General features: G+C 44.5%; 1 protein-coding gene across 4 annotated transcripts in view; it reads right to left on the minus strand.

The window, feature by feature from the left end:
* The window catches only part of CACNA1D (calcium channel, voltage-dependent, L type, alpha 1D subunit), a 326,299-nt gene extending 308,106 nt beyond the window's left edge, over positions 1-18,193 (minus strand). For 2 of the 4 annotated variants that reach the window (XM_011986179.1, XM_011986182.1), the window contains exons 1-3: positions 17,753-17,937; positions 15,527-15,836; positions 11,182-11,287 (exon numbers count right to left, since the gene is read on the minus strand). In XM_011986179.1, the coding sequence (XP_011841569.1) occupies positions 11,182-11,287; positions 15,527-15,836; positions 17,753-17,819 (483 nt within the window). In that variant the 5' untranslated portion in view covers positions 17,820-17,937. Of the gene's footprint in view, positions 1-11,181; positions 11,288-15,526; positions 15,837-17,752 lie in introns of all 4 variants that reach the window. The other 2 variants (XM_011986180.1, XM_011986181.1) reach the window with 2 other exon arrangements.

Here is an 18,193-nt window from a genome sequence, read left to right on the forward strand (position 1 = left end):
AAAGCAGCATTTTTATAGAAATGAGACGTGCTTTCGTTTTCCTTATACCACAGTTTAATGTCGTGTCCTGACCTTTGAAAACCATGAATGCAGGGACCATCTGCGCGGTCATTTGCCACGGTCACAATGCCGCGCGGCATTTCTGACCCCAACAAAAGCACGGCGAAGACGTGGCTCATCGTACCCCAACAATGTACCTTACACAAGGACCTGCGCTGGAGATTCCTCCTTGGATGTGCTTCCTAGAAAGTGCTGTTGTGAATGAGTGCGGCTGCTTCCCTTTGTCGAAAGGATAAAAACCCTGTGTGTCAGGATGCGCTCTTTTTTGCCACTGCTGCTGGGAAACCTCAAGGCCAGCTCCACGTCCAGGTGTCAGCAATCAGTTCCCCTCGAGCACCTTGGCAAGCAGACTTTGCTTCCATTCCCAATTGCCCCACTTTTCATCAAATTCCATTTTCTAAACCACCTCAGAGATTTCAGAAATAGGAAGGGCACAAACCCTAAACACCATAATAATAGCGAGAGTTCACTGTGTGTGAAAATAAAACAGGTAATAAGAACACGGGACATCAGAGACATACCAGATTGGATATTTTTCTTCCCCAACTAACAGGGACATAAAGGCAGTATTTGTCATGAAACCAGACTGTAGCGAGCAAACATTCCAAAACGAAGATTTGGTTTTTGTGTTAGGAACTTACTTACCTTTTAGCTACCTGGAATGAATATTTCACTCAAAAGAAACAACAGTATCTAAGCACCTGGCACTGAAAGCAAGGGAGAGAAGAATAAGTTTTGGTGCCTTTTATCTGGTCACTGGTGCAAAACAGATTCCAAAAAATCTAGGGCTCAGGTCTGCGGACTTTCTGCTCTAACCGGATGCTCTAGATGCTACTAATATCCCAGAGAGAGGCCAGACCCAACCCCCAAGACTTCCTTTGTACAGCCTAAGATACAGAACACATGAGGTCACTCTGCAGAGTGAAGTGACTGCTGAGGCAGTGAGATGTGGTGTGAGGTAAAAGAGCACAGGCTTAGTGAAGAACGATGTGGCAATAAGCATGGATATTACAAACGCACATACCCTCCCACCTGGAGAGCTTACTTCTGAGTTGTCATCCCAGACTAATGTTTTCTTGCATGCAGAAAGAAGCACACAAAAGGATATTCAAGGCAGCATGATTTGAAACAGTAAAAATTTTGGAATTACCCTAAATGTTCATCACAAAGAAAACAATTAAATAAACTGTGGTACATTCATACATGGAATATTTTACATGAACTGCGAAGTTGTTAGATCTCTGCATACAGATATGGGAAGATCTGTAAGGTCTATTGAGTGGGAAAAAGGAAGCCAGGAAGCCATAGAATGCATGTTCCCACTTATGTTAAATTTAAAATACACAAACTGTATTTATGTTTCAAAATGCACAGGTGACACATACACACACATACATACACGCTATGAAAAACAATTCTATGAAAAACAATTTGGAAGGGTCACACAGAACTATCATTGTAATTCGAAGGAGGTGGGTAGGTAAAGGGGTTTGTTACTTTATCTTTATTTTTGTTTTGTTTTTTTTTTTTTTTTTTTTGAGACGGAGTTTTGCTCTTGTTGCCCAGGCTGGAGTGCAGTGGCACAATCTCGGCTCACTGTAACCTCTGCCTCCCGGGTTCAAGCGATTCTCCCGCCTCAGCCTCCCGAGTAGCTGGGATTACAGGCGTGTGCCACCACGCCTGGCTGATTTTTGTATTTTTAGTACAGATGGGGCTTCACCATGTTGGCCAGGCTGGTCTCAAACTCCCGCCTCAGGTGATCTGCCCACCTTGGCCTCCCAAAGTGCTGGGATTACAGGCGTGAGCCACCGCACCCGGCCATCTGTATTGTTTTAATTATTTGAAACAATGTATTTATGTGTTACTTGTATTCATGTGTCAATTTTGAGTGATGATTTATAGTAAGAATGCAAACTATGAAAACAAATCTAGCTGTTCCCCAACCTCACATTGTAGGGTTTCCTTCATGACAAGGCGCGGGGGCCGCAGCAGCAGGCTGGAGGCAGAAACACAGGGCTGCAGTGCTCTGCACAGGAGGTCTCCATCAATATTTGTTGAATAAAGGTGCCTCAATTTCCTTCCTCATAAACATGTGCCTTTATAGCTCTAAAAAAGTATCTGTGAGTCTATGTTATGCAGGAATCCCCGATGGAGACAGGAACAGGAGTCAGAGTCAGCCCTCACAAGATGAGCACGGCAGGGAAAGGGAAGGAGAAAGAGCATGAGCCTCTCGCCTGGCTCCTTTGAATCCCCAGGCAAAGCTAACCTAGGCCACCTCTTCCTGCCTTCCCTGGCTGGGCTCCTGCAGGGCCAGCCAAGGCCAGGCCCCCACCACACTCCCTGAGCAGTCTGCACCTGCCTCCCCACCCTCCCTCGGGTCAGCCCGATTCCCTCCAGCCTCACCTCGCGTTCACGCATTCAGTAATTTCAACAGATGTCCTGTGACTTCTAAAACTACCACTCACCTAACAGGGAGGAAGGAAAAAATTAGCAAACATAACTGCTTTGAAGTTCTGGAGAACAAAGTCATTTTCCCCAGCCAGGGCAGTGTCTGGGGCCCTGCTTAATTAAAGCCACCAGAGGAAGGCTTCATCCTGCAAGGTCTATGTCAACAATGTCCACCTCCACCTTTCCCCCAGCTCACACACCCGTGAGCATGAGCTCTCTCTCACTCTCTCAAACACACACACAAACACACACAAACACACACACACACACACGGGGGAGGGGGTGTGGAGCTGACTGATGAGTTCAGGCAGTTCCTCCTTCATCCCATCTTCAGCTGTTCTGTTTCTTCCTCCTTACCACTCATTTCCGGCTTTGCCTGCCCAGCCAAACACCCTTACAGCCCACAGGAACCCCAGCTGGGAGAATACCAATCTCATTTCAATTAAAAAAGGAAGACCCCTCCACCACTCTCCTTATTTCCATCACACGAGCAGACAGGACTTGGGGACCACATCCTAGAGCTGCATGGTGGGGACGCTAACATCTACTCCTGGATCAACCGCTAACCAGCCCTCCACCCCTACTGGGGCAGGGACACCCGCCGACACCCCTCCCTTCTGCACATCTGTCCACTCAACAGTAACAGTGCACATGGTCCCTCCCCGTACACCCCACCTCCAGAATTCTAGAACCTCTTCCATTCCTGTAGGAACTTTCTTTGGTGAGAAGCTATTGGGGTCTGTTGGGGAGTGTCCCCACCACCACTGGTATTTAACAAGACCCAAGTGTCTCTACTGCTGGGCATGCTGCCCCCTGTATTGGGTACTTTTCACATTTGTCAGACAGTTACAAAGTAAACAAACACCGATAAGGAAGGTTAAAAAAAGAAAACTACCCACCAATCTGCTATAGAGGTCTCTGTTTCTGATGCAATCATTGTTAAAATACTGAACTTAAGCTGAGATTAAGAAAGAAATGCATTGCTCTCACTTGTAAGCCGGAGCTAAATGGTAAGAACTTACGAACACACAGAGGGAAACAACAGACACTGGGTCTACTTGAGTGGGAGGGGGGAGGTGGGAGGAGGGAGAGGAAGAGAAAAGATAACTATTGGGTACTGGGCTTAATACCTGGGTGATGAAATAACATGTACGACAAACCTGTGTGACATGTGTTTACCTATGTAACAAACCTTCACATGTACCTCCGAACCTAAAATAAATGCTAAAAACAAAAAAAGAAATGCGGAAGGGAGAGTAACAGGATAAATAGCTAATGCATGCAGGGCTTAATACCTAGGTGATGGGTTGACAGGTGCAGCAAACCACCGTGGCACGCATTTACCTATGTAACAAACCTGTACGTCCTGCACATATATCCCAGAACTTAAATTTAAAAAAAAAAAAGAAAGAAAGAAAGAAATGCATGTCCCCACGTGCCCTCCTCAAAATAAGCTGAGGAAGATGTACACATAGGCAACATGTAAGGTGGATCTACTAGAGGTCAGTCAGAGTCTGGCTCAGAAACCCAAGGGTGCAGGGCAGGGACAGAATCCTGGTGACATCTTTTCAGACCCCTTTCTAGCTGTGTCTGATGGCATTTCTACCCAGTGGACTCTTGGGTTAACTGAGTTTATACATTGCACATACATACGCACTGTTTTTTTCAGCTAAGCCAGTTTGAATGAGTTGTATTCCTCCAATCTGTAACCCAAAGAGTTCTGGCTGATACTCTCATATACCCAAATATCCTCAACCTAAGGTAGTCTCACTAGTGAAGGGTCTAGATGGGGAGGTTCATTGTATAAGGTATGACTATAAAACAATGATATTCACATTGTAAAAAACAAACCAAATGAGCAAGGACCGCTACTGGAATTATTCTTACGGAATTTTAACAGTAAAAAACCTAAATTCTTCTTTTTTTCTTTATTTTTGAGACAGAGTCTCACTCTGTCACCCAGGCTAGAGTACAGTAACACAATCACAGCTTACTGCAATCTTGACCTCCCAGGCACAAGCAATCCCCCCACCTCAGCTTCCTGAGTAGCTGGGACCACATACGCATGCCACCACACCCAGCTAATTTTTTTGTGTGTAGGGGGGAGACACGGAATCTCACTATGTTGCCCAGTCTGGTCTTGAACTCCTGGCCTCCAGCAATCCTCCCTGCTAAGCCTCCCAAAGTGCTGGGATTACAGGTGTGAGCTACCATACCCAGTCACAAATCTCAATTAAGAGTTGTATTTTATTTTGGAAAAGCCGTAAATACTCAATCAAGTAATGCCTTTGTCAAAATGATATAAGGCTTAACAAAAGAGATATAATTATTTGTATAGCACATAGACTTTCACATTGTATCATTAGGAAATCAGCTTTGGGCAAAGTTTTACTACACAAGTCCAACTACTCTGGTCATTTTGAGGCTGCCTCTCCTTCTACCATTATTATTGTTTTCTTTTTGTTTTTGTTTTTTTTTTTTGAGATGGAGTCTTGCTCTGTCACCCAGGCTAGAGTGCGGTGGCTCAGTCATAGTCCCCTACAGTCTCAAACTCCTGGGCATAACCAAGACTCCTGCCTCAGCCTCCCACATAGCTGGGACTACAGGCACACACCACTATGACTGGCTCAATCAATTTTTATGTGAAAGGTGATAGTCACACAACCATCCAAATAGAATCATCTGCAATGTGGCTAATGTACAACATCGAACACAGAAGCCAGGTTTATAACTTACAGATTTAAAGAGTATCAAGAACTTGTCTTTCTTCTTTCTTTAATAAAGAGTTAAATTTGCCAAGAAAGAAAGATATAATCCTAAAATTAAAGACGAACTCTGCCAGGTGTTTCCTGGGATGTCATTACTAATGGACAAAAAGTCAGCTTCTCAGGCAAACATTAATCATTAGCCAATTGTTGATAATTAACTAATGATCTACAAGAATATACCATGGAGCCCTTGTATGGTCATTCATTTATTTATTCACTCATTTGACGTGCATTTCCTGATGTGCTTCCTGTGTGCCAGGCACAGGATTAAGTTCACAAGACTGTACACCCAAATCAGACTGCAGTCTCAGCCTCTAGGAACTCATATTCCAGTTTCATTCAAAGTCACTCAGCTAATCAGCCAAAAAGTCAGGCTGTCAGACCCCACAGCCCATGAGCAGACCATCACACTCCATGCCACTTCCCATAACAATTATAAACTGGGGAAATGGGGCTGGTGTCTGTACAGGAGAGTTGGACTGGGCACAGGGGTGTCCAGAGGGAAAGCAAGTACTCAGACGTAGGCAGGCAGGGAGTGGACAAGGATCAGAGAAGGCTGAAGGGAAGAAGCAGCCTATGAGCTGTCTGAAAAGAACAGACAGAACCTAGGCCTACAGAAATAAGAAAGTTCAATTCCAACAGGATGACAACCAAGCAAAGACGCAGTCTTGATGTTATACAGACCTAACCTCCACCGTATAGGCTAAGCCCAAGGAGCCAGGTTATGAAATTGTGTTTCAGATATTATGGTTCACACCACTAAGTGCAAAAGCCATGAGATGCTGAACTACGTGACCATGCAGATACAACAGACTTGATTTTTAAGACCAGTTAACACTACACTCAGATCTCAGCCATGGAGGAAAGAAAGCAATCAAAGTAGATTGTCCCACAGCATTCCTGGCCACTGTAAGGCATCTGGTCCCACAGGCAAGCATCCACAGCCCAGCACTGCTTCTCAGACAGGTCCCACCACTCTTGCTACTCTGAGCCCTGGAACTAGAGCACAAAATCTCCTAGACTGCTCTGCTGTGAAAGCCGGCACTGTGGGTTCTTTCAACCAGAGGTGCACAAGAAGGGCCACAGACCCTAAGCTTTCAGGAATAACATGTACACCTTACCTTCCCACTCATTCCCAGCGAGGGACCTGCAAGAAATCCACAGAGGGATCTGTCACCCAAGAAAATGTGAAACATGGCTCAGAGGAAGGCATGATGGAGGTGCTTCTCCTGGGAGAGCCATTCATTTGGTGCACATCAGCAATACTTATTTACTGAACATCTACTGTATACCCCTACCACTGCATCAGACATGGTTGGGGATTCAGAAAGCTTCACTATTAACTGTATTCTGAAGATGCTCAAGAGGATAAAGATGTGCATATAAATAACAAAAAATATAGGGTATTTTATGTGCAAAATGACACAAAAAAGGTTCAGATTCTTTGGATCAGTTTCAGGAAAGGCCTCATGGAAGAAACGTAATCTGAGATTATTTTTGAGCAGCTGTAAGGAGAGTGACTGTAAAGAACGGGTGGTAGAGGCTGGGCGCGGTGGCTCACACCTGTAATCCTAGCACTTTGGGAGGCCAAGGTGGGTAAATCACTGGAGTCCAGGAGTTTGAGATCAGCCTGGGCAACATGGTGAAACCCAGTCTCTACAAAAAATACAAAAATTAGTCAGGTGTGGTGGCATTTGCCCACAGTCCCAGCTACTCAGGAGGTTGAGATAGGAGGATTGTTTGAGTCCCAGAGAAAGAGGCTGCAGTGAGCCAAGATCGTGCCACTGCACCCCAGTGAGCCAAGATCGCACCACTGCACTCCAGCCTGGGCAACCCCTGTCTCAAAAAAATAAAAGAAAGGGCAGTATGAAAGAAGAGATGTTTCAAATGGAGAAGCCAGGGGGTGGACAAGTAGGGGAAGGAAGAATGTTTAGGAACGTTTGTGGACAAATGGATGGGGCTGTAAAGGAGAGGAGTGGAGACAAAACCCAACAAAGCTGAACTAGACCAAGCTGGACCTGGCCACACGCTGGACTTTCCCCCTTGGGCAATGGGTAGCCACTGAGGCCTCAGGATCACTTCTCTAGCAAAAGTCACTTGACAGTGGAATTTGCAGGCCTTTATAGGCAAAATGTCAACAGGCTCAAAACCCAACCTCAATGAGACGAGAAGACGAGCAGGAAAAGGGTCACAGACAGTGAAACTTTTGGTTCAGTTTAAAAAGCACCTGGTGGCCAGGCGCCATGGCTCACACCTGTCATCCCAGCACTTTGGGAGGCCAAGGCGGGCAGATCACGAGGTCAGGAGATCGAGACCATCTTCACTAATATGGTGAAACCCCGTCTCTACTAAAAATTAGCCGGCGTGGTGGAGCGCACCTGTAGTCCCAGCTACTCAGGAGGATGAGGCAGAAGAAAGGCATGAACCCCAGAGGCAGAGCTTGCAGTGAGCCGAGATTGTGCCACTGCACTCCAGTCTGGGTGACAGAGCCTCAAAAAAATAAATAAATAAATAAAAATAAATAAATAAAAAGCACCTGGTACGTCAGGCACTTTGCTAGATAAGGGGATAGAGAGGCATGGGCCATGGGCCTTGGCCTCCAGGCACTTAGTGCTGGTTTAGAGATGGTTTAGAGGTAAGGGCAGCCATCAGTAGAGACCAAGGAAGGTCTGACTTGGCAGATGAAGATCCCCATTCAGGACATTTTTAATTTCAAGCAGTTCCACGTTCCAGAGAAGTAAGAGGTGACATCGGGAGGAAGAGTACCAGGAGCAGATTACACAGACTCGAAACTGTTCAGCCATGTCAGTTTGCTTATAAGAAATTGAATGACATGAAATCAAGCATTTTTCTTCACAGCGAAGTATGATATTGTAATCATCCCCACTCTGACAGTTGATACAGAGGCATTCCCCTCCTCTGTGCTAAAAAAATAAAATAAAATCAATGGTATTTGCTTTCAGTAAATGGAACTGAGAAAATACTGCTACTGACTGAACTAGGAGGGATATTACTGTGGGAACTGAGTTGCACCGTTTCCATGACTCCAGCCTCCACTAGTCCCTGCAAGTCCATAAACGAAAGCTGCATAGAAACTTGAGTGTTTATACTTAAAAAAATAATAATAATAAAGATCAAAAACTATCCCTGGGAAAACTTCTGCCCCCCAAGGTAGTCTCCAAATCCCAAAACTAGCTAAGTTACATACTATCCAGAACAAAGACGCACTGGATCAATGGGGATGGCCACATTTCTTACCCAACAAAAGTCATAATTTTACTCGGTAACCGGTAACAGGCAGAAACCCCACACATAAAGCTGGCCCTGAATCTCACTCTAACACTCAACATGCACCTTTCCCATGGAGCTATCAGGCAAAGAAGACCAGTAGCTTCCAGATACATGCAGCCTTGCAACTCATTTCAGCGTCTGCCCTTTGATTTTACCATTCACATTAAATGAAAGGTATTTACTACAGATGAAAAATAAGCTTCGTTCAGCCGCCTCTAAACCAATCCCAAAAATAGAGCAATCACTCTGGTACAAATTGGGTCAAATGTATTAAAAAAAAGAAAAAAAAAAACCCAGCTCCCTCATGGGAGGACCAACATGGCATGGGACCTTGCTTAGAGTCAGAAGGAAATCCACAAAGATCTTCCTTCCCACAGTGGGAAAGGAAGTATTTAAAGAGTCAAGCAGAGTATAAACTCATCTGGCCATGTGACCATCCAAGTGAAAGCAAGACACAAAGTTGAATGCCGTGAGTTTCAGAATATTATGTGAAGAGGTCAAAGAAATACATGTTGGCTTTTAGAAAGGCCCGCCAAATTAACACACTGCCAAATCCCTCTAAAAAAAAAAAAAAAAGTCCAATGCTCAAGAATTGTCAAGAAAGGATCCACTGGAGAGGGGGTGCAAAACGAAGAGATTAATCCATTTCCTGTGTTTTATTTCCTCACTTCTTAGCTGAGAAATCCAAATGGTCTCACAGCGCTTATATCAGTGCCCTGAATTTCCCTGGGAAAAATTCAGAATATTAATTGGCTTACACATGCAGCTACATTAATTATTCCATTGATCTGAATTAATCTGCCTTTCTGAAAGGTATTTATTTTCTAAGTTTGTTTAATCATGTTCTCTTGAGCTACAAAAAGCAACAATCTGGGTCACCATCCATGTCGTTAAATTTGGTAACAAGGCTAACACCATCTGTGGCCTAGACTACGATGATCTATCTCCATTGATGGGAGGCTTTCCACCACTTCTGCTTTTCCTTTAAAACAACCATCTAAAGTCACATGTCTACAAACAAATCAAAAGCTACGTAAAATGTCCAGAGTTACGCAGACGATCTCTGGCATTGTCCAAATATATACTACCAGTGTTTATGTGGTTATCCAACTCCCATTTATAATTGTATTTGCAGCATCAATTCCCAAAATTTTTAGAAAATTCTCTAGATATCAAACTACTAAGGCCCACATACAAATAGACATCACATTACATCTGAAATGTGCCACAACATTTTAAATGTAACATGAAATCCTGTACATAAATCGTTAAGGCTTATTCACAAGAGCATAATTTCACTATCTCCAGAAGCCAGCAGAGCTCTCCCACACAAGGGAGAGCCTAGCGTGTTTGCCTTTACAACACTCGCTCAGTTAGGAACATCCAGCCCTGCTAAAATAGAGCTTCAACATGAGAAGTCAAAAACAAACGGAACCAGCTAAGAGAAGAGAAGAAAAACAATTGAGTTTCCTGTTATCCGACATGGGCTCCCCTTCATCTCCCATTCTGCACGGCTTCTGATTGCAAAGAATCAATCCTTGCAAGAAGGATGCTGCAGCACCAGAAAAATCCTGAAATGGCTTCTGAATCATCAAAGAAAGATTGCAGAATGTCAGAGGTAAAAACGATCGTAGCAATCTTCTTACCCAATCCTCCTAATTGCCAGGTGGCTGCACGGCAATGCAGAAAAGGTATGAGAAATGATCCCAAATACAGCTAGTTGACAGGTAAGTGGGACAAGATCTTAGTCCCAGTCTAGTACTCGTTAGTGCTTTTTTAAAAACTATTATCAACCTTTCCCAAAGGAAGTTCCATGGATCACTGGTTCCATGATGTTAAACTCTTTTGCAAAAAAAAAAAAAAAAAATGTTTAAAGAATTCACGACTGATTACTTTTAGGGACTAGCTGAGTTAAACAAAAGGAAACCTGTTTTTTAACTGCAGAACTTCCCAAAGCTTTTACTAAGCTAACGTGCACTACAAATCTTTAAGAAGGCAGCAAAGTATATGGAAGCATCCTGATTTATTTAACCATACAATCATTTTCTCTTGGGGCATTTCATAGGATGTGGAGTAGAAACTTTAATATTATATCATGTATTCAATAATATCATGTATTGTTCTCCAAATTATGCTCTATGTAGATGTATTAGTTTTGTTATATTCCACTTCTCTAAAAACAGTTCATGTACAAAGTCTACGATAATTCTCTACTTACCAGAACAACTGACCAAAGTACCCACCATTCCCAAGAACACTAGATTTAAAAAAAAGAAGAAAAAGAAAAAGAAAAAAGCTAACATTATCAGGAAAAGAATGGTAGCAAAAACTTATGTGGAGAGAACAGTTATTTTAAAATCTGCTACAAATCTCTTCCATAAAATTCCATATCTATGAAAGATTCATGACTTTAAATACTTTCATTCAGTATAAATTTGAGAACACAGTTTAAAACAAACAAACAAACAAACAAAAAACCACTGTTGCAAAGCTCCAAGAAACACGACATGCATGGCTGTAAACTTCAACTACCCAGAAGGCCAGCTGCTAGTTTAAGTAGAGAACCAAATGATAGCCATACACCAGGACCAGCAGGAACTCTAAGGACACTTACCAAGTTATGATTTGTTGAATTAGAATCATCTTCAGGGAATGGGATGTAAATAGCTAAGGCCACACAATTGGCAAAAATAGCCAATAATATAAATATGTCAAATGGTCTGAAAAAATGTGTTAAGGTATATATGTGTTATGGAAATATAAACCATGTCCCTCATCACACTCCCAATCACATCACTTTCGAAGCACCTTTAAAATGAAAATGACATACACAAATCCTATTTCGGCTGACTGCTGTGACTGCTAGGTTTTCGGCAGAAGTAATCATTGGTGGTCATCTCACAGTGGAGCCTCCTATCAAATGACCTCTCCGTGTCCTTTTCTTCTGTTGCAAGGATCATGTTACACTCATTCTTCTCCTGCACACTGTATGCTAAAACCTAAAAGTACATCCATTTAGGGCACTGTGTGAACCAGGTTTCTGCTTCTTACAGGTTTAAAAGCAACAAGAGCCTTACTAAGTTCCCGGCTGTGGCAGACACAGAGAAATCATGGGATAAATGTCTTCTGCAGATCCTAGCCTCCATGTGTTACAGCCATTTTCTCAGGGGCTATTTATTTTTGGCAGGGTTGGCCTAAATCGCCTGTCTGGATTGGGCCAGGCCAAGCCACCAGGACCTTCTCCATTCTACCTGTGACTTTCTCATGGCATATTCCAATACCTCAGATGTGATCAGCAGCGAGCCAGGCTTCAGCTCCCGCCTCTGCTTTCTCTGCTAGAGGAATCGATGGCTATAACTGTTTCAGATTAGAGCTGGACTGGAGCTTAGTTTATCATATGCTGTTACTGTGCTCAATTTGTAAACAAATTAAATTAAAAAGCCGTAAGAAATCAGCCCCAGACACATTCAAAGTAGGCTTTAACATTTCTCAATCTCGGTGGTCTGTCTGGAAGAATCACTTTGAGATCAGCCTTCAAGAGATACTTGCCTAAACATTCTGGTGTTATTAAGAGACACTGTCAAAACTGGCAATACAAAATTTGACGTCTGCCAAAATGACTGTTTTTCTTCTTTGGGTTTTCAGCCTTTCCAAATGCAAGGTTTCGTGAGCACCAGCCTCACCTACAATGCCTGGGTGTGATTTTACCACAGTGCTTCGCCTATACACTCACCCACAAGAAGCAAGGCCATGGTTTAACTAAGTACTTCAAGGTACTTAAAACTGGAGGATACAAACAGACTATTCTCCATTCATCCTGACATACTTCTGGGAAACCCAAAAATGCCACAGGAAACAAATGCTCTTTACCTCTCTACAAATATCTTTTTTTTTTTTTTTTTTTTTTTGAGATGGGGTCTCACTGTCACCAAGGCTGGAGTGCACCGGCACAATCTCAGCTTGCTGAAACCTCTGCCTCCCAGGCTCAAGCCATCCTCCCACCTCAGCCTCCCAAGTAGCTGAAACTACAGGCATGTGCCACCATGCTGGATTTTTTTTTTTTTTTTTTCAGTAGAGACAGTGGTTTTGTCATGTTGCCCAGGCTGGTCTCGAACTCCTGGACTCCAGCAATCTGCTTACTCCTGGACTCAAGCAATCTGCTCACCTCTGCCTCCCAAAGTGCTGGAATGACAGGCGTGAGCCACCATGCCCGGCCTCTGGAGAGATCTTGAGTTTCATAAAACCTTCATCTTCGAAGAGCTTTCATAACTCATCAAAAAAAGGCAATGAATAACATTATTCCCTGACTAATTTTGATGGGTTCATTTTTTTAAGCCAGTCAGCTTTAATTCACATTGTTTCTCTTAACTCATCTAATATTACAAAATCTTTTTCACCCAGGGATCCAACTTTCAGACAGACCACCGTAAGACTTCAGAATTCCCTTTCCATTTTTCCTTTTCGCAGGTCCCCACTGAAATCTAAAGTCAAGGGCCCCAATGTTGTTCTCTATAGAAACACAATAGTCTCTTCCCTCCCTCTTTCTTCCATTCTTCCTTTTCAATTTCCCAATACCTAAGTAATAGGTATTCTTCCTTTTCAATTTCCCAGTACCCAAATGATAAACCAGCACATCTGAGAAATACTAACACTGTTTAGGGAGACTAAATATAAGTTGTATTTTTTTCTTTATGCTGGTCCAGTTTTAGTCTCTAGGTGCAAGTGGATACCATCTCACCGCCATCAGATATTCACAAGTGAAGTAGAACAAAGCAATAGAGAAATAGATGGGTCTGATCCCAACAATTCCTTCTGATAAGGAGAACATCCCTCACTCCTCCAGGGGGCAGGACACTCTGTCATGCCTGTGTGTAAAAACAAACGACCCTTGCTCTCCCACTGGGACGGGGCCTGACAGAGCCGCCCTGGATGGAAAGGATTCCTATAGCCTGCTCCCTGAATTAGAAGGAAACTATCGTTTTAAAAAAAAAAAAAAAAAAAAAAAAAACATAAACACTACCTCTTCCTCTTACCATACATTTATATTATTGGCACTCTAGACAGGTTAAGTTGATTTAAAAAAAAAAAAAAAAAAAAAAAACATATATCACTTAAGGATCTATCTATTTTACAAACCGTCCCATTTGTAAACAGACTCTCCCTGAATTGGCAGCCACATCCCCTAATTCCTGTACACATGTGTCTGGCAACTGGGAAAGGGAGACAGCAGTGTGATCCAGGAATTCACTCTGTATGCAAAAATTGCTATGTACACATTACTGTGCACAAAGAGAAACAGCATTAGGCCTCCCACCTACTCCACACAAAAGTAGTGACCCCACAAAGAGGTCTCTGCTTCCTCAGAGTCATGTCAAGACAATCCAAGGAGGAGGAGATATTCCTGGCAAGGTACAGCCATTGTCATGACTCTAGCAATGCCACTGGCCCACATGCTGGCTTACTGAGCTCCCTCCTCGTTCTCAGACTAGAGAACTTCAAGAGAAAATGCACACACACAACCCCAGTTATGTGAGAGACACCATAACTCACTTTAGAGAAGGGACATCTGTTGCAAAATGAAAAAGCACACGAGAACCCCTCAAATCCTATCCTAGCATTTGACTACTCTCTCCAGAATCTTTCTAGACAGTTACCTCATTTTAACTCCTGTCCATTAGCAGAGAAAATAGCCAACTAAAGACAGAGGGCATGCAAATAGCTGCCGAGCTGGATCCTCAAATTATAAGGGGATTTCAGCTCCACTTTCTAGCTGGCTGCCAACATGCTCCCCTTTTGGCGTGGCCCCTGCATCCTTCTAGGCCTGGTGGTGGGAATTCCTATATTGACACCTCTTCCTGTAGTTAGGAACTGCTCTAAGGCCCCTGTAAGTTCCAAACACACTTCTGGGGAAAGGAAATGCTTTATTTTACCCAGACCAATGAATCATCTGCCTAATTAAAAAGCCATTTGCTCAGAAAGAAGGCCTCAGTCAACCTTCTCTAAAGAGTGGCAGTAACTGGAGGTTGGCCTCCAGATTTAGGGAAGGGGTTAAGCAGGCTGAAGCACAATCATTTTCCAAGATCTGGGACATGACAGCCATTCTGGGGCATTTGGAGTTCAATTTTAAAAATACAAAGGAGACACCCAGAAATGTAACTCCAGTCCAAGGACATAGACAGAATTTTTTATAAAGACAGCAACTGCAAATTCCTCCACTGAGAGGGCTGTTCTATAACTCATAAGGGCTCAGGAGGAAGAGGCACACATGAACCTCTCCCTTCACTGGCTCCCTCACGCTCATGTTCCAAATGTTTCTTTGGAACTTGTCAAAAGGAAATTCCAGGAAGTTATAGCATTGATCAGAAAAAAAAAACAAAAGTAATCTCTCCCTAGGAAACATGTGCTCATATCTGTAGCTACCTGAATAATTAGAATCACCAAATGTCAGACTAGAAGCAACCTTAGCATTAACTGTAGTTGCAGAAGCAAATTTCAAACATCAGAATGAGAAGATTCTACTAAAGGTCAAAAATGTATTCCCTTCAAGTAGAGTCTCATACAGTTTTTTTTTCTAATCTGTATACCTTGTTTGCAATAGGTTCAATGCATGCTATTGCCCAAAAACAACACTGAATTTAAAACTAACCATCTAATGTCCAATGACCAAAAGTTGGTTTCACATTTTAATTATCTACCACTGCGAAGTTTCAGGCTGTCACTCCCTCCCCCCACTGCTACTACTATACACACACCCAGACAGTGGGCTAAATATACCCATACAGCCACCCCTCTGCAACCCGAGGAGACAGGAAGGTATATACAATGAAACCCCTTATATACAACTTCTGTTACTCGCATTCCAGACTGCTACAGCTTTGTGTCACTTCAGAAAGCAAATCCTTTTAAAAAACAGATGGTAAAAGAGAAAATGAGAAAGACTTCCCCCAAAAAAAGGATACTTCCATTCCACTATACTAATGCAGGCTCTTCGGATGGGGTTATTGAGTGATAAACAGAAAAGGGCGCGGGCAGGTCGGCTGTTGGACGAGTTACCCTGTTTTTTGCTCTTGGCGTATTGCTGACGTTTTCTTTGGGAGAGAGATCCTACAGGTGGGGGTGCAGAGGTGCTCATAGTTTGGGCAGCCTTGGCCTGTCTAGCAGCATCGATTGCAGCTTGCCAAGACAGGACAGTTTGCTTGGAGCTATTCGGCTGAGAAGTTGGTCCTTCACCAGAAAGAGGGAGTCTGGTGCCTCTTGCATAGTTTGCCTCTGGGGAGAAGGAGAAAAACAAAGATTTTTTTTTAAATGAGAATCCAATGTGTAGGAGAAAAAAAAAAATCAAAGGTTGTCTCCCATCAATAACAGGGAAATTATTCATTCCTATATTTCCATTTTGAATCTCTTGTCCTATTTTTCACAAGCTGGGGTTTAGTCAGCTAGAGAGGCAAGAAAAGTCCACGAGCTCTGGTCTCAGTGTCAATCACACAGGATCACTGCTGCATCACACCCAATGGGGTTAGTTCTCCTTCACATCATGTCTTCACAAAGGGTCTTTTAGTGCATTTCTTCTGACAAATCTGAGGTCATTCCCGCATTTAATCCACATCTCTGATTTGTAAAACCCATCTATGTCTAATGAGTTAACAGATACATACAACAGCTTTTCTCTAACGTAACTACCACATTCACCAAGAAAAAAAAAAGGCAGTACCAATAATTCAATAGTCTTAATCATTTTCAGAGTGTTACTCCAACATCTTTCCACAGCCACAAATGCATTTTTTTTTTCAGTACGGAAAAGAAATCTTCCATAGGCACCCAGGCAATACCAAAAACCCCATAACAAATATCTAGATTATGCACTGACACTTCCTGCAAATGAAAATTCATGATGCTTGGGACTCATTTCCTCCACAGGCTTCCGAAAACAGAAAACATCTTTAGGGCTTTTTTGCATTTTAAATTGCAGCAGCATCAGCCAAGCCAGCATCCAGAGAGACAGACAAGGCAGTCAGCCTGCACCTCTACACCTAGGATAGACTGACTAGATTATGCCAGGGGCCTCCAGGCCTAAGAGGGAATTATCTCCGTGTAGGTTGGCATCCAGGTGTACACAAGGCAGAAACCCAAGGAGGCTCCCTATGCGAAGCCCCCGCCAGCTTTGGGTCAGGCCACCTCCCAGGCAGATCTCCCAGGCACCTGCCGCCTTCCGCCACAGTCTCCTCACTGAAGCACAAGTCAAAGTGAGAGAGATGGCAGAAAGGTAGAGGGATGGGCGTTTGTAAAGCCAATTATTGCTAAGTAAAGAGTCAAAGCAAGCATGGGTCTGAAAGCCTGAGAAGGGGCCAAAGCGGGCGAGCAGCGGGCAATCGGAACGGGGATTGTCAAGCTTCTCCCCAGGGGAGCGCTCACCCGGAAAGGCTTACAGCCGACCGGGGTTGGGGGGCACTGGCGGTCTCCAAAGGGGAAGGCTGGCCAAGAGCTGCTCCATCCTCCCTCGACCCAGCTCGGCCGGCGTGGAAGCTGCACGTGGTGCCCGGGCCAGAGCTGGGGAGGGGAGCCCCACAGCGGCAGCGGCTCCCCGGGCATTGCTAGGTTACCGACGTGTGCACAGCCGGCGACGGGAGCGGGAACGCACGCTCCACCCGAGCCCCTTCCCCCGACACCGAGGCCGGGCCTCCCCCGCGAGGGGAGGGATGTGCTTCACCCACCGGCACGGAGGGCGAAACCGGGCAATCCTAGAATTTTCCGGATGCCACCAGGGACCTTCTTCCTAGTCAACGAGGGGGCGGGGGAGGAGTGGAAGGCGAGAAGAGGCTGGCAAGGGGGCTCCGGCTGAAGACTTGCGGCCCCCCTGCCAGCGCTCGGGGGCGTTGAAGGAAAGTTGAGCCCGAGGACACTGTACCCGAATCACCCCGACTCGCTGCCCCTCCGGCTGCACCGCGCTCCACACACTCCACGGCCGCCCCCACCCCACAAATGCAGAATTAACTCTGACATTCAGGGCCTGGAGGGGAGCGCGGAGTGGCTGTCACGCATGTCCCCTCTCTGTGTAGACGACACCGAGCTGGCAGCACCCTCTCCAACCCCTTCAACCCACCCAGCGCCGCGGGGAAGGGGGAGGGGGCTGGAGGACTATGACAGGATCGGATTTGGCAGCGGGTGCCCGGGCTCTGGCTGCTCACCGTTCGCGTGGTCCGCTTGCTGCTGCCGTTGATGCTGCATTTTTTTCATCATCATCATCATCATCATCCACGAACATTTATTGAGCGACTACTGTGTGCAGGGCACTGTGCTGGGCTTTGGGGCGGGGGCGGAATGGGGAAGGGGATCACCAATAGGTAGGAGCCGCGGTCCCTGCCCTTATTCTTGCTTCAGCAGGGGGTGGGGAGGGACGGGGACAAATAACAGAAAATAAGGATAATTGATTTTTTTAAAAAAAAACCGCTCGCCGCCCAAGCTCTCTCTTTTTCAAAAATGGAGCAAAATAAACTTTTTAAAAAAATAAAATCCGATGTATATATTATCTTAATAATATATACATGTAATTTTTTGCTGCAAAGGAGAACTGGCTTGTCCCCTCCTCTAGCGGAGAGACGCCGCGGTGATGCCGGCCCGGCCGCCGG

The sequence above is a fragment of the Mandrillus leucophaeus genome, unplaced genomic scaffold (assembly GCF_000951045.1).
Source record: "Mandrillus leucophaeus isolate KB7577 unplaced genomic scaffold, Mleu.le_1.0 Scaffold296, whole genome shotgun sequence".
Lineage (NCBI taxonomy): Eukaryota > Metazoa > Chordata > Mammalia > Primates > Cercopithecidae > Mandrillus > Mandrillus leucophaeus.